This window comes from Protopterus annectens, chromosome 2.part0 (assembly GCF_019279795.1).
Source record: "Protopterus annectens isolate FY-2018-M chromosome 2.part0, PAN1.0, whole genome shotgun sequence".
Lineage (NCBI taxonomy): Eukaryota > Metazoa > Chordata > Ceratodontiformes > Protopteridae > Protopterus > Protopterus annectens.
Genome location: NC_056728.1, coordinates 1158646114 through 1158660194, shown reverse-complemented (window position 1 = coordinate 1158660194; position 14081 = coordinate 1158646114). Strand labels below are relative to the sequence as shown.

Below are 14081 nucleotides of genomic sequence, written 5' to 3'. Positions count from 1 at the left end.
AATCACCTTGCAAGAAAAAGTGAAGATCTTTGATTCCCTACAAGCAGCAGCAGAATTTACCCAAAAGAAGAAAATACTGTCAGACATAGAAGAAATGGACTGGTCATCCCAGAGTTTGAAGAGACATGCAACAAAAAATGGATGGTCTGTGAAGGAAGGAGCAAACAAAACTAAGAAGATGAAGGACAAATGAATAAATTCCTTCTAATTTTTAATGATTTGTTTTATGAATCATAATATATTTGATTCTGGAAAGTCATTATGCTGTAAGGTAATGTGAATCATTTTTATTAACTTTCTTTTTTCTTTTCTGTATCTACTACTTCTAATTACATACAGTGCTAAGTATTTAAATAACATTCTCCCTCGCTCTCTCTCTTCTTTCTTCCTATTATTTTTTGTTACCAATGTTCCTTTTCTCTCTTTTCCCCATTTTAAGCACTTTACATACTTTTCCTTTGTAAATAATTACAAATGATGACTGTCTTCTAATTCTAATTAATAAGGTGCTTCAACAAAGTATTAGTTTAAGGGTGTGCACACAAAAAGTATTAGTTAAAGGGTGTGCACACTTATGCAACCAGCGTATCGTACATTTTTTATTTTTTTATATTTTTTCCCCCAACAGATTTGTTTGTTTTTCAACTGAATTGTACAGGTTATAGGTCACATAAAAGGTGGGAAATGTTTTGAAATGATTTACTGTGGTCTCAATTCTTTTATATAAAAAAACTGGTATTTTAACAGGGGTGTATAAACTTTTTATATCCACTGTAGTTTTAAAGAATGTACAGTCGTGTACCTACCATAAATGTAGATGTTCGAGTGTATTCACTGTTGCAGTCATTACACTTGGGTTATCCTGCTGGCAGGCTACCTGCAGTCGGCCCGAGTTCCAAGGTCTTGGTCCGGCGTCGGATGTCGTCGCCTCTTCCCTGACGTCAGTGCACCAGGGGTATAAAAGATGCAACTGATGCCATTTTCTTCAGTTTTTCTTGCCCCAGATGTCAGGTGCCCCCCAAATAGGAAGGCTGTAAAAAAGTATGCCAAAAAGCATGCATGTACTAAAAAATAAACAATTCCTTCATCTACAAGCAAATACACCACATAGGTTGTATAGAGTTGAGAAGTACAGAAAAGTCCCAGCAATGAAAAGGGGGATGGTGGGAGGGTAACCTGGACTGCAACAGTGAATGCACTCGAACATCTACATTTATGGTAGGTACACAACTGTACTATGTTCACTGTGTTTCACTGTTGCAGTCATTACATTTGGGTTGAATCCCAAAGCTGAGGTTGGGTGGCTGGGCCTAAATAGGATTACGAGAGGCTACCAGGCCCTGCAGGACTGCAGTGGCAAAGCCTGCTCTGGATTTAGAGTAGAGAGGTAAGTGGTAGTGCTTTGTGAAGGTGTGCACTGAACTCCAGGTTGCAGCTTCTAAAATGTCATTGGTTGATACTCCTCTGAGAAAAGCTGCTGAAGTGGCTGCTGCTCTTGTTGAATGTGGCCTGATGCCCTTAGGCACTGATTTGCCATGTTGTGCATAGCAGAAGCGAATGCAGTGTCCTATCCACTTTGAAACTGTCTGCTTTCAGATAGGCTTTCCTTGTGTTCCTGCAGCATAAGATACAAACAGCTGCTCAGTTTTTCTGAAAGATTTTGTTTTGTCCAAGTAGAATCTTAGCTGTCTGTGTATGTCCAAAGTGTGCAGAAGTCTCTTCCCCTTTATTCTGGGGATTTGGATAGAAAGTTGGTAAATGAATAGTTTGATTAAGAGCCACAATGGAAACCACCTTTGGCATAAATGTTGTGTTTGTCCTTAGAGAGACCCTGTCCTGATGAAAAATTATGAAAGGTTCCACTGCCATTAGTGCCTGCAACTCTGAGACTCTTCTTGCTGAAGTTATTGCTACGAGCAGAGCAGTTTTCCATGATAAGAATTTTATATCAGCTGTGCAGACTGGCTCAAAAGGAGGCAGTGTGAGTTTTTCTAAAATAAAATTGAGGTCACAAGTAGGTATTGGTGCTCTCCTTGGGGGTCTTATGTTTCTTGCCCCACTGAGGTACTGCCTTAGTAGTGGATGCGAAAAAATAGGAGGTTCCATATTGTAATGAGCTGAAATGGCAGAGGCATGGATCTTAATAGATGAGAAGGAAAGGCTTTTGTCCAGCATCTCAGTTAGGTATTGTAAAATCTGAGGTATATTTGGAACAAGTGGTTCAAGTCCTTGGGCCTGGTTCCAAGCACAGAATCTCATCCATTTTTCTGCATAGGATTTCCTAGTGCTGGGTTCTCCTGGCTTCTAAAATGACATCCATAACAGCTTTAGAGAGAGGAGTGGTTTGAGTGACTATATTATCTGCCATACAGCCAGATTTAAGGTTCTGAGTTGACTGTGCAGAACCTGGTTGTTCTGTTGAGTCAGGAGATGAGGAATTTGAGGTAAAGGCCAGGCTGGGCCTTGAGACAAGCTCTTTACGATTGGGTACCAGTGCTGGCATGGCCAGTCTGGTGCAATCAGGATCATTTTTGGCTTTTCTTGCCTGACTTTTAGGATTACCTTGGGAAGAAGAGGCAGTGGAGGAAAGGCATAAACTGTCAGGGTTTCCCATCTGAATGAAAGAGCATCCACTTTCCATGCTTGTGCGTGATAAGTCCTTGTGCAGAATTTCTGTAGTTGGTAGTTGTGAGGGGAGGCAAAAAGATCTATGTCTGGGCGTCCCCATTTCCTTGTTATCATGCTGAAGACCTGTGGATTTAGTTTCCATTCATGTGGATCCATGAGATTTCTGCCTAGTTCGTCTGCCAGTGTATTTTTCTTTCCTGGCAGGAATTGTGCCTGCAGATGTACTTGATAGGTCAGTGCAGTGTTCCACAAAGTCATGGCTTGCCTGCAGAGGGGGTAGGAATGTGTGCCCCCTTGCTTGTTTATGTACCACATAACTGTGGTGTTGTCAGTCTTTAGCAATAGCTGTCCTGGATGCAGTAGATCCTTGAAGGCAGTCAGGGCATTCTGTACAGCTAGCATCTCTTTTTGATTGATGTGCAGATGCATTTGTTCCTTGGGCCACGTGCCCTGAATACATTTTCCTTCCATGTGAGTCCCCCAGGCATAATCTGATGCATCCATTGTTACTGTCTGCCTGGCTGTGGGCAAGGTGAAGGGCTGTCCCTTGTTGAGGTGACAGGCCAGGGACCACCATAGAAACTCCTGTTTTAGACAGGGAATTATAGTTATTACTGTTTCCAGGCTGTGGCAATGTTGAGTCCAAACACTTTTTAGATACCATTGTAGTTTCCTCATATGCAGTCTTGCATATGGAATTAGTAGAATGCAGGATGCCATGAAACCCAGGGCCTGCAGAATTTTTCTTGCAGGGAGCTGGGTCTTTGTTGCCATCATTTGGAAGTAATGAGTCAGTTGCCTTTGTTTGTCTGGCGGAAGATAAGCCATCTGGGCAGTTGTATTTAAGCTTGCACCCAGGAATATTATCTCTTGAGAGGGCACTAGTTTTGATTTATTTTCGTTTACAGTGTACCCTAGGCAAATTAGTAATGTTTTTACAAACGCCAGATGTCTTAGTAGAATGTTCTTGCTCTCTGCTTGAATAAGGCAGTCGTCCAAGTAGGGCTATATTTGAATTCCTCTTTGTCTGCAAAATGCAATTACTGCTGCCAGGCATTTTGTGAAGACCCTGGGCACAGTAGATAAGCCAAAAGGCAGTCTAGAGAATTGGTAATGCAGTGAGCCAGCTATGAATCTGAGGTATCTTCTGCAAGACTGTCGGATTGGGACATGCAGGTAAGCCTCCTTGAGGTCCAAAGTAACCAGCCAAGCCTTCTTGCCCAGCATGGGTAGAAGTTGCTATAGTGTTAACATTTTGAATTTTGGAACATCCAGGTAAGTATTTAGGATTGACAAGTCCAGTACTGGTCTCCAGGCTTTGTCCTTTCTGGGTACCATGAAAAGTCCTGAGTAAAATCCTTGTCCCTGTTCTTCCTGCGGTACTCTCTGAATAGCTCCCATGTCCATGAGAGCAGCAATTTCCTTTTGTGCCTCTGCCCATTGGTTTTGTGGCAGGTTCGGCATACCTTTTGATTTTGGAAGGGTGTGAAAATGGAACCTGTAACCTTGAGTAATTATATTCAGTACCCATTTGTCCTGGGTAATTATTTGCCAATTTTGTGCGAAAAGTGCTAGCTTTCCTCCTAGGGGTGCTGCCAATAGGCAAGTGCTTGGCCTTTGTACAGGGAAGTCATTGGGACTGTTTCCTGTAAGATTGTGATTTGTCTTCTCCTCCTTTTGGGGGTAGAAGCACCCCACTGTTTAGGTCTGCAGGATCCTTGGGGCTGAGATCTGCCACTTGGGCGTCTGTATCTGCCTCTTTGTGGCCTGTCTGAGACTTGAAAGGACCAATTTTTTGAAGGCCAGTTTCTACTAAACCTAGGTGGTTGCACCTGTACGAAATCCTTTACTGTCTGCATAGATTTTGCTTCATCCACCATTTTCTTTAACACCTCTTCTGCCTTAACACCAAACAAAGTATCATGCTGTAGTGGAGCATCCAATAATTTTACTTTAACATGTTCAGGTAAACTCTGTTCTTTCAACCAAGCATGCCTACGAATGACAGAGCCTGTAACTGTGGTTCTGCAAGAAGCCTCTAATGAATCAAAACCACATTGCAAAGTATGCTTTCCCACTTGTTCAGCTGCATGCAATAATTCCTGCATTTCCTTATTATCAGGATTTTAAGACATAAGGTACTGTTGGTATTTAAGCATGTGAAACTGGCAGTTTAAAGCCCTTACACCTAAAGTAGCAAAAGTGTAGACTATTTTCCCCCATCTATCCAGTGCTCTGGAATCCCTATCAGAGGGGACAGGGTTTTTTGCAGTGGAAGCCTTAACCCCCTTGGGACCCTGAGAAATTGTTTCTGGGTAAGTAGCAGGGTTTTTATAAAGAAATTTATTAGAGTCAGGGGACTCTGTAATACCTGTCTGGCTTGATTGGTGCAGGGGGTAAAGAATCAGGAGACAGACTGGATTCAGAGAAAACATCAACAACAATATCAAGCACAGGGGGGATAGCTAGGGGCCTGTGCTGAGGCAGTAAAAGAAAATCTCTGAGCCTTGGATTCTGAATAATCCTGGCTCTCCCAGTGGAAATGTTCCCTCATGGTGTGCAGAGTTTCCCCAAAAGAATAATCCTCAGGTGGAGAGGCTGAAGGTATAGATTCTTCAGCATCAGAGTCCTCATAAGGAGGGAGAGAATAACCCTGATCTAAAGAGGAATCAGAGGAAATAGAAACCTGGTCAGAGGAATCATAATCAGTGTCTTGCCTAGGCCTTTTTTCAGGAGGGGGATGGGATCCCCTGATCAAAGTAATCAAGTCTTCGGCCATTTTAAGCATCTGTTTCTTTGGCATGGATGACTGTCCAGGAGAATGCTGTACTTGTTTCCTTGTCTTTACTGGTGTCTTTGACTGTACCCTTGGCTGTTGTAGAGGACTTGATAGTAAGCTGTGAAGGTCTGAAAACACCCTCAGAAGCTGATGCCTGCTCAGAGGCTCTGGACCCATCTGAGGGAATAGTTTCCGTAGGCCCAATACCTTGAGTATCCAGAGGCCTAGTTGTCTCCACATGGGAGTCGGATACGGCCTGTGGCACTGAGGTAGCGGGTGTCAGGGGCTGCAAAAGCGCCTCATTGAGAACCGGCGACTGGCCTAGAACAGGTTTCGTCATCGGTTATGGACCTCGGATGCCTGTCCTTTTCCTTGTCTTTGTGCTTTTTATGAATTCCGGTCGTCGGTTGTTCCGACGGCATTATATAGTTAAATCTTCCGCCAAAGTAATGTAAGGCAAAATCAAACCGACGCTTAATAGTGCATTTGTTGAATCTAGCACAAAACCGACAACTAGTAACGTCGTGGTCAGGGCCTAGGCAAGGAATGCAGTAAGAGTGAAAATCCGTATGAGGTATTTGCTTCCCACAAGAAATATAATTGTTAACTTTTACTGACATCGGTTCTGGAGCAAGAAAAAGTTTCCCCAACGGGGTACTTAGCTTTATTGAAGACTTCGGTTCTGAAACTCTATTTCAAAAATCTCAGGAGTCGGACGACCGGCACTTGCAAACTGCTTTTGCTTCAGGCACCGCGCGGCAAGAAAGACTGAAGAAAATGGCGTCGGTTGCATCTTTTATACCCCTGGTGCACTGACGTCAGGGAAGAGGCAATGACAACTGACGCCGGACCAAGACTTTGGAACTCGGGCCGACTGCGGGTAGCCTGCCAACAGGATAACCCAAGTGTAATGACTGCAACAGTGAAACACGATGAACATCTGACATTTTGGCTGGTTATTAGCTATTTCAGAAGAACAGAAAGAGAAGGGGAGGGAAGGGCAAAAGGATGGGTGGGTACTAATCACATTTAAGACCCTGAACCAAGCTGATGGTCTTTGCTCTCCCTGCTCAAATGCAGTACATACACTTTTGGATTCAGAAATGATCCTCTTACTCTTCATGAAGAAACACCACAAAGCTTACAAGCATATTGGGGTAAGGCAATAATACTATCAGAATACAAAGACAAAAGTTGGAATTTGGGATAATCAGCCAAGGATTTGAGCTTTAGACTGCAAAAAAAAAAAAAAACTTAGAAAATCAAACCCACTGATCATGAAAAGAATAAACTGCAGCAACAAAAACATGGAGTTATACTAAAATTGTAAGCAACCACAGATTAGAAAAACACATACTGGATCTGTTGCCGCTGTCAAGCATTTTTGTATAAGAGTTTCAAATGTTGTCTTCAAGATAAGATGCTCATCAGGAATAGGCTTTTTAGTGACCTTTTCAGAAGGCAGAGACTGCAAAGGCTGAAAAACAATTTACAAAAAACAATATTATTTCTCTAGAAATAAAACTCTGCCATATGACCTGCTCAATATTATGAACCAGAACATTTTTACAGAATTTTACTTTATACAGAATTATAAATGACTACAGAGATTGACAGCTGCTACACAGCTTTATATTGTTTTTACTGCATCCCACAGACGTCTGTTTAGTTACTTACTTTGCAAATATACTTTTATCATATGCACACTTTTGTACTTGATGGGTGTTAAAACAGAAGATGATACAGAAAACCATACACTATTCCTGTGCTTCTGAGATGAAAAAAATATAAAGCCACCAACTAGACTTTCAATAATTTACAAAAAAATTACTTCTGCAAGCACTGCAAAGAACTAAAGTCTGAATACAAAACATTAGAAGAAACTGCTTTCTGCACAGTACAACTCTGAACTCAAATATAAATAGCCTCCCTGGCTTCAGACCAAAGAGGTTTTACCGGTCCTTACTGCAGCTCAAGTGACTGGGGTTTGAATAAATGCCTGGTACTGGAGGAGCCAGGCTGGAAGGGAGAGAAGTAAAGGAGTGTGGTCCACTCTCCTCTCCCAAGGGCATTTAGGGGGAAGAGAGATTTATCTCACTTTGACAGGGGAAACCACTTCCTGTGCATGAGAGAATTGGATACGGCTGCTTGCCGACAATGCCTCTTTGAAGAAGTCAGGGATAAGAAGTGCTACTGTACATTCCCCTTCAGCTCTGTTAGCCGGGCATTCACAGAGAAGATAGGGATTAAACAACAAACCCAAGAAATGCCCTTAATGGCCGTCTAACTTTCCTAGTCAAACCTTGCCATTGTGATTGCAAATGAATGGGGTGACTGGTTTGGAGAAAGCTGAAGTCAACAAACAGAACAGGAAAAGAGTAAATAAATGTAAATAGCTGGTATGTAAGCTGGGGGAAAAAATGGTGTCCCAGGTGTCATGTTAAAGGTGACTCTTGCTGTTGCACTTGTAATTTTGTTGTTCATGCCAAGAAGTGCTCTTGATATTTAAAAACTTCTTCTTTCGACTTTTCCCGGTTAGGGGTCACCACAGCGGATCAGCTGTCCGCTCATGATTAGCAGTAGAGTACGGTGTCAAGTTGCCAGCCCGGTGCCCAACCTTCCACGGAAGGCACTCACTCCTAGGGCCAATTTAGAGTGTCCAATCCACCTACAGCATGTATTTGGGATGTGGCAGGAAACCGGAGCATGCGGAGGAAACCCACGTGACCACAGGGAGGACATGCAGACTCCACACAGAAGGCACCCCAGCCGAGGGTCGAACCGGAAAACCTCTTGCTGTAAGGCGACAATGCTAACCGCTGCACCAACGTGGCTGCCCAGTTCTTGATATTTAAAAAATAATGCTACTTTGTTACTTGTTTTGCTAACAGAGCTCACTTTCAGTGAAAGCACAAGGACAAAAAACCCTGTCTTTCGTATTCTCTCATTAGGGGTTGCCACAGCCGATCACTGGCCCGCAGACTGATTGACAGTGGAGTTTTTATGGTATCAAGTTGCCAGCCCGGTGCCCAACCTTCACAGAAGGCACACACACACACTCACCTACTGCATATGTCTTTAAAACTTATTCAACCTGAGGAAGGATATGCAGACTCAGCACAGAAGGCGCTCCAGCCGAAAATCAAATCGGAGATCCTCTTGCTGTCGGGCAACAAAGCTAACCACTGCACCACCATGCACATAGAAAGCATATGGACAAAAACTCTGAATAATGCTACCAAGATTGTATTTGTTTACAGCTCAGAAATGCTGTGCAGCAAATACTTTAACAGTTGCAAATTAGAAAACGAAAGCTTCTTATGTTAAGGTATTTGCATGTGGATTCATAGTTGCCATTTAAGAGCAAACTGAATAAATTACATGTTCAAATCCAAGAAACATGTCATGCAAATGCACAAAAATTCAACTTTTTTCATGAAAGGCACATAACTGTTTAGCAAGTTAACAGCTACAGAATAGCACCCACATTCCTAAAAGGGTATCAAAATAAATTAACCTTACTTTCAGAGATAGCTTGTTCCATTAATTTAAGGTTTGATGCACACACTGTTTATCACCAAAGTAATTTCTGCTACATATGACTTGGAGCATATAATTATTGAATGACGTTAGCGTCCAGTACTCTTGCAATCAAGCAACAAAGTTTTTATAGCTCTTTTGGCTACACTTCCTCTATAAACATGAAGCCTGCTCATCACTCCCAATCTCTGGCATCCTAGGACACCAGGAGAGGGAGCAAAAAAACTAGCAAGGGTTACATTTTTGCATGCTCCAAACATCCCTTACAATGTCTGGAAAATACAATACAATACCCACTCAATGACAAGCCTCCCCAGAGCTGTAACTAGCAGGCTTCATCGTTCAGAGTTCCTGATGCAAGTGCTGCAATCATGAGCCATCCGCAGGTAGAGGCCTTGTCACAGAACTCTGCTAACATATTCCAAGAACGGACAAGACAGTTGCAGCTACCCATTCCAAGCTCTCCACAGCCAACTATTTCAACATCTGAGGCACCAACTGATAATTAAAGAAAAGACTCTATATGGATTGAAGTAAACTCCTAAAAAAAGATGGTATTTAAAAGGCATTCAACATGAAACCTCTGCGTTGCATGTATGGATGAGAAAAGGCAGTTGATTCTACAGGAACTGAAAAAGGCAAGCAAAGGATTGCCTATCTGTAATCTGTAAATGAATCCTGTAAGCAGCCAACAACCATACCTCTCAACTGTCCAGATGTTCGCAGAATGTCTAGATTTTTTTACTTCATATTTTCAGTCTGTTCCTCGTAAAATTTTGTTTTTCTGATGGATCTTTGGCAAATTAGTGAGGACTGAAGTCAGGAAATATTGACAGACATTTGAGTTTCATACTTTATACCCTTCAGAAAATTTATGCTAATGCAAAACCTGTTATTCTATCAACTTTCTACATTTGTAGAAGCAATACTTAAAAACTGTTCCTATCTTTGGGCCTTTATCCCCCCCATTATTTATGGCTTTGTCCAGATGAGGTTGAGAGGTATGCCATCAACCTCTCTTCCATCAAACTGAAAGGTCACAGTGGAATTAGGCAACAGGAGATCTTCCGGATGAGCAGGACGCAGACTATGCAAATTGTGGAAAGTCGATATCATAACAATACAAATGTGATTGTAACTTACCATAACAGTAGATGTTTAAATAGTATCACTATTGTAGTAAGAATCTTTGGGAACCATCTACAGACAAGGTCCAACAGACACTCAACTTCCAGAGGTCTGAACCCACCAGGCTGACTGCGAGTCTAGTAATTAATAGCCCTAAAGGCCAAAGTAGAAGCGGTGAAAAGTTCTTACCAATTCTCTCCGTTGCCCTACTATCTTTATCAGAAGATAAATGTTTGGAAGAGGGCAAGAGCTTGGAAAGTTTGTCAAAACAGACTGAAGTAGGATCAGCAGGAGGACTAACAAAAACTGACAATCCTCAGGGACCCTTTAGAACCTATCAGGTTTCTTAGGAGCAGGAGACAGAGAATCAGGAGACTTGGAAGCAGCAATGATAACAAAGCAGCCAGCACAGGACGAACTGCAAATGGTTTAGGAGCACTCACATGGAGCAACTTATAATATCTCCTCTGAATATCAAACACTTTTCCCTCGATGTCTGGAGCAGACACCTGAAAAGCCTGAGTATATGCAAAAAGACAGATCCATACCAGCCTTCCGACTGGGTCATGGCAGTGGAATCTGATGTAGATGCCGAACGGCCTACTGAACTATTAACTGCTTCTAGAGGGATGTCAAGTGGAGGCTGGACAGCTAAAGAATCTGGCCGAGACTTCTTAGTCACCTTACCTAGAGGGAGCATCTTGGGGTTAATGGATTTCTCCATGCTACCATGGGCTAACCGTTTAAGCTGCTGGTTATCAAGATAAATGGCTAGGAAAGACAAACGACTTCTGAGTGTCTTAGGCAAAACTGCCTTACAGATACTACAGGAGGTACAGTCATGGGAAGCACCCAAACAAGAGAGACACTGTTCGTGACTATCCTCATGGGGAATCTGACCAAAGAAAAAAATTAATCCTAAACAGGGCACTTATCTGATGGCTAGGTATTCAACACAGCAACAAGGTGTTCAGGCCAACGTGTGGCAATGCATTTGGACTGGCAGCAAACCAGTTCTGGGTAACTGTATCCATATGTCACTTTTATGCCCTACGTCCTGTTAGGGGAGCATATGTATGATGGACAGTGCATACAAGTTCAAAAGGCTTTGATATACTGGCCAAACATTGGGCTGCCCTAGGCAGGGGATTCCTACAGTAAAGAATATTGTAACAGGGATTCTGGAGGACATCCACAGGCATGGACTCCTAAAGTTGCCTCTAAGTGCAGCCCATAAAGTTTGCATACCCTCCTGGGCAGCAGAGTGGATTTATTGTCTACCCCACAAACTGCCCTCCTTGGTGCAAGGTCAGGCACACCCAAGAAACCAGCTTCTACAGGAGTAGGATGACCAGAGGAGGAGGACAGAAGATGAGCTTCTACCCAACCCCCAGCCCTAGGATGCCCCGTAAGTGCTGACATTAGGATGAAGGAAGTGAGACTATTCTGCCATAGTGATCATACTTGAACATCTGCTATTACAATAAGTTCCTTGTACATTTGTACCATGTTCTTCACAAGGATGATTTCCAAAGCTCACCTAACTCATTGAGTAGTTGGTAGTTCACCTGGGTCAATCTGCAAGAGGCCCAGTAGAACAGATACAACTAAAACTGCCCAGCGAAAATTGTGTAAAGAGTAAGAGCAGAGAAGACCATGCGCTTACTTCCAGCAGAGTCTGTGTGTCTATGCTACTAATAAAGTCTATGGTAGCAGATACTGCCCTGATAGAGAGAGGCCTGATCTGTCCTTGCTAAGCTTTCCCAAAGTATATGTAATGGTAATATAACGAGTTAGCCATTTAGAAATGTTTTTTTTATTGACTAGCTTAGCTTTAATCCTGGCAACAAAATGTTGCTCATTTTTCTCAAGTGCATAGTTTAATGTAGGTTCTACCTCAGCTGTCTGAGCCTCCAAAGAGAAAAGGATCCTTTCCCTTCAATACTAAGGATTAGGAAATACTGGCAACTTGATGATTTGGTTTAAAACTATTTTGCAATAACTTATGCATAAAAAAAGCTTATTTATTTTTCATGCAATATGACTCTGTCCTTATGGAAACTAAAAAGGGCTACCTGCAGATAAGGGTCTGGAAATTTAATTTTCTGTATAATGGGATGGCCATTAAAAGTGTCAGGTGATTCAAAAGGATTTTTTAAAACACGAAACATATTTATTGAATTATCACATATGACATGGGCAATCATACAGTTACATAAATGAAAACAAACCAAACTGACATATTTTCAGTTGCAAATATCACACATCCCATGCAATCTTATACAGTCGCCATTATAATGTTCATTCAGTTCCTGCCTTCTCTTAAACCTCATTCCTCCTCCAAAACGTTATTCTGCATGCACTGCTCCCACTATTCCCATTTTTTTCTGTGTTACTTGCTCCTACCCATTTCTATACATCCCACTTCCAGTTCTTTTTATCTCTGTTACTATATTCACTACTTCTAGTTGGTTTACTCTGATTTCCATTTTTTTTGTAATAGCTGTTTTGACAAAGACAAGACTCAAACTTAGTAAGGCCTTATCATGTCTAGGCAATTCTGATTCTGTTATGTAGCTTAAAAAAATAATTTCCTTAGTTACACCAATTTGCTCACCTTGTATTTCTGACAGGGTAGTCTGCAGGGAATTTTTAAAGTTGCCAACTCATTGCATTCCCCAAAAATATGTTCTCAATTACCTCTTTCTTTCCCATCACACCTCCAACATTTACAATCTACGGGAGGACAAATCCTTTCGATTCTGCTTTAAGTGATTCAAAAGGATATTGAATTCATTTTCCAGCATCAAGTTTACATCCTGTGGTGGATCCACTACTTTTTAAGGGGCATGTAAAATGAGATTGTGCTGTGAAGCTATACCCCAACCTAACATGGCTAGTCTACAGGGGGGTACAAACTGGTTCCCTCTCGGTTGTGGATGTACCATGACTGTAGTACTGTCTGTAACAACTTGAAAAGGTCCCAGGGAACAAACAGGATTCAGAAAGTTGAGTTCTTTGATCAGTTCAAGCATCTCTGTTATATTTATGCGTTTTCATTTGTCCTTGGTGTCCCACTCACCTTGCACTTTTATCCCTCTTGAAAACAAGCAAACGTCAAGAAGACTATGGTGACTGACTGCTTTGGAACAGGGAGAAAGAAGGGGAGGCCTAGATTTAGAGATATCTGTTGTCATCACCAAGCAATTTCCCTTCTGACAAACCCCAACAGTGGTATCTGAAAAGACAAGGGGTGTTAGTGCTGGGACAGGACACATTTCAGATACCACTATATCTTTCTCATGTGGAGTCTTGCCAGGGTTGTCGTGAGAATCAAAGAAGCCATGAGACCCAAAATCCTGAAGTATTCCCCTTTCACTGACCGAAGTTGGAGTGGAATACCATAGAAACAGATCTAGATATACATATTTATCCTGTGAAAGAACAGCTCTTTGAACTGCGGTGTCTAATTGACATCCCAGGAACACAATCCTACAAGGAGTCGTCAAGAAACACTTGAAAAGTAGAGATTCTTGACACTTTGAAAAAGACTCTGCAAAGGTAACAAAGTCATCTAAATATGGAAAAAAGTGGATATCTTGTAGCCTGCAACGAGCTGTAACTGCAGCTAGACACTTTGTGAACACTCTTGGGGCAGCGGATAGTTCAAAGGGTAAAACGGAGAACTGATAATGTGATCCAGACACACAACACCTTAACAAAGGCCTGAAGTTTGGATAAATAGGAATCTAATGTTACAAGGAAATTTGAATGAGGAAGGGGAGTTAACGAGTTGTGAAGTGACATCTAAAAACAACACCAAAGTCCAGAAACTGGGAAAAGGCAAATAAGACAGACCAGTGAAAGCCAAACAGATTTAATAAACTCTAGCATCTCGGCAATTACTGCCTTCAATGGAGTATAAAATTCAATACTGTAACCCACCTTACATACAATAAAAGCTCATAAGCAATAAAGCAATTAACTACTTAACTCATCATTCAGT

The 14081-nt window shown here is 41.9% G+C and overlaps 1 protein-coding gene across 1 annotated transcript in view; it reads right to left on the bottom strand.

The window, feature by feature from the left end:
- The window catches only part of SEC31A (SEC31 homolog A, COPII coat complex component), a 1704034-nt gene that overhangs the window by 27181 nt on the left and 1662772 nt on the right, over positions 1-14081 (bottom strand). Inside the window, exon 29 of the mRNA XM_044060384.1 lies at positions 6765-6884. Coding sequence (XP_043916319.1) covers positions 6765-6884 — 120 coding nt within the window. The remainder of the gene's footprint in view (positions 1-6764; positions 6885-14081) is intronic.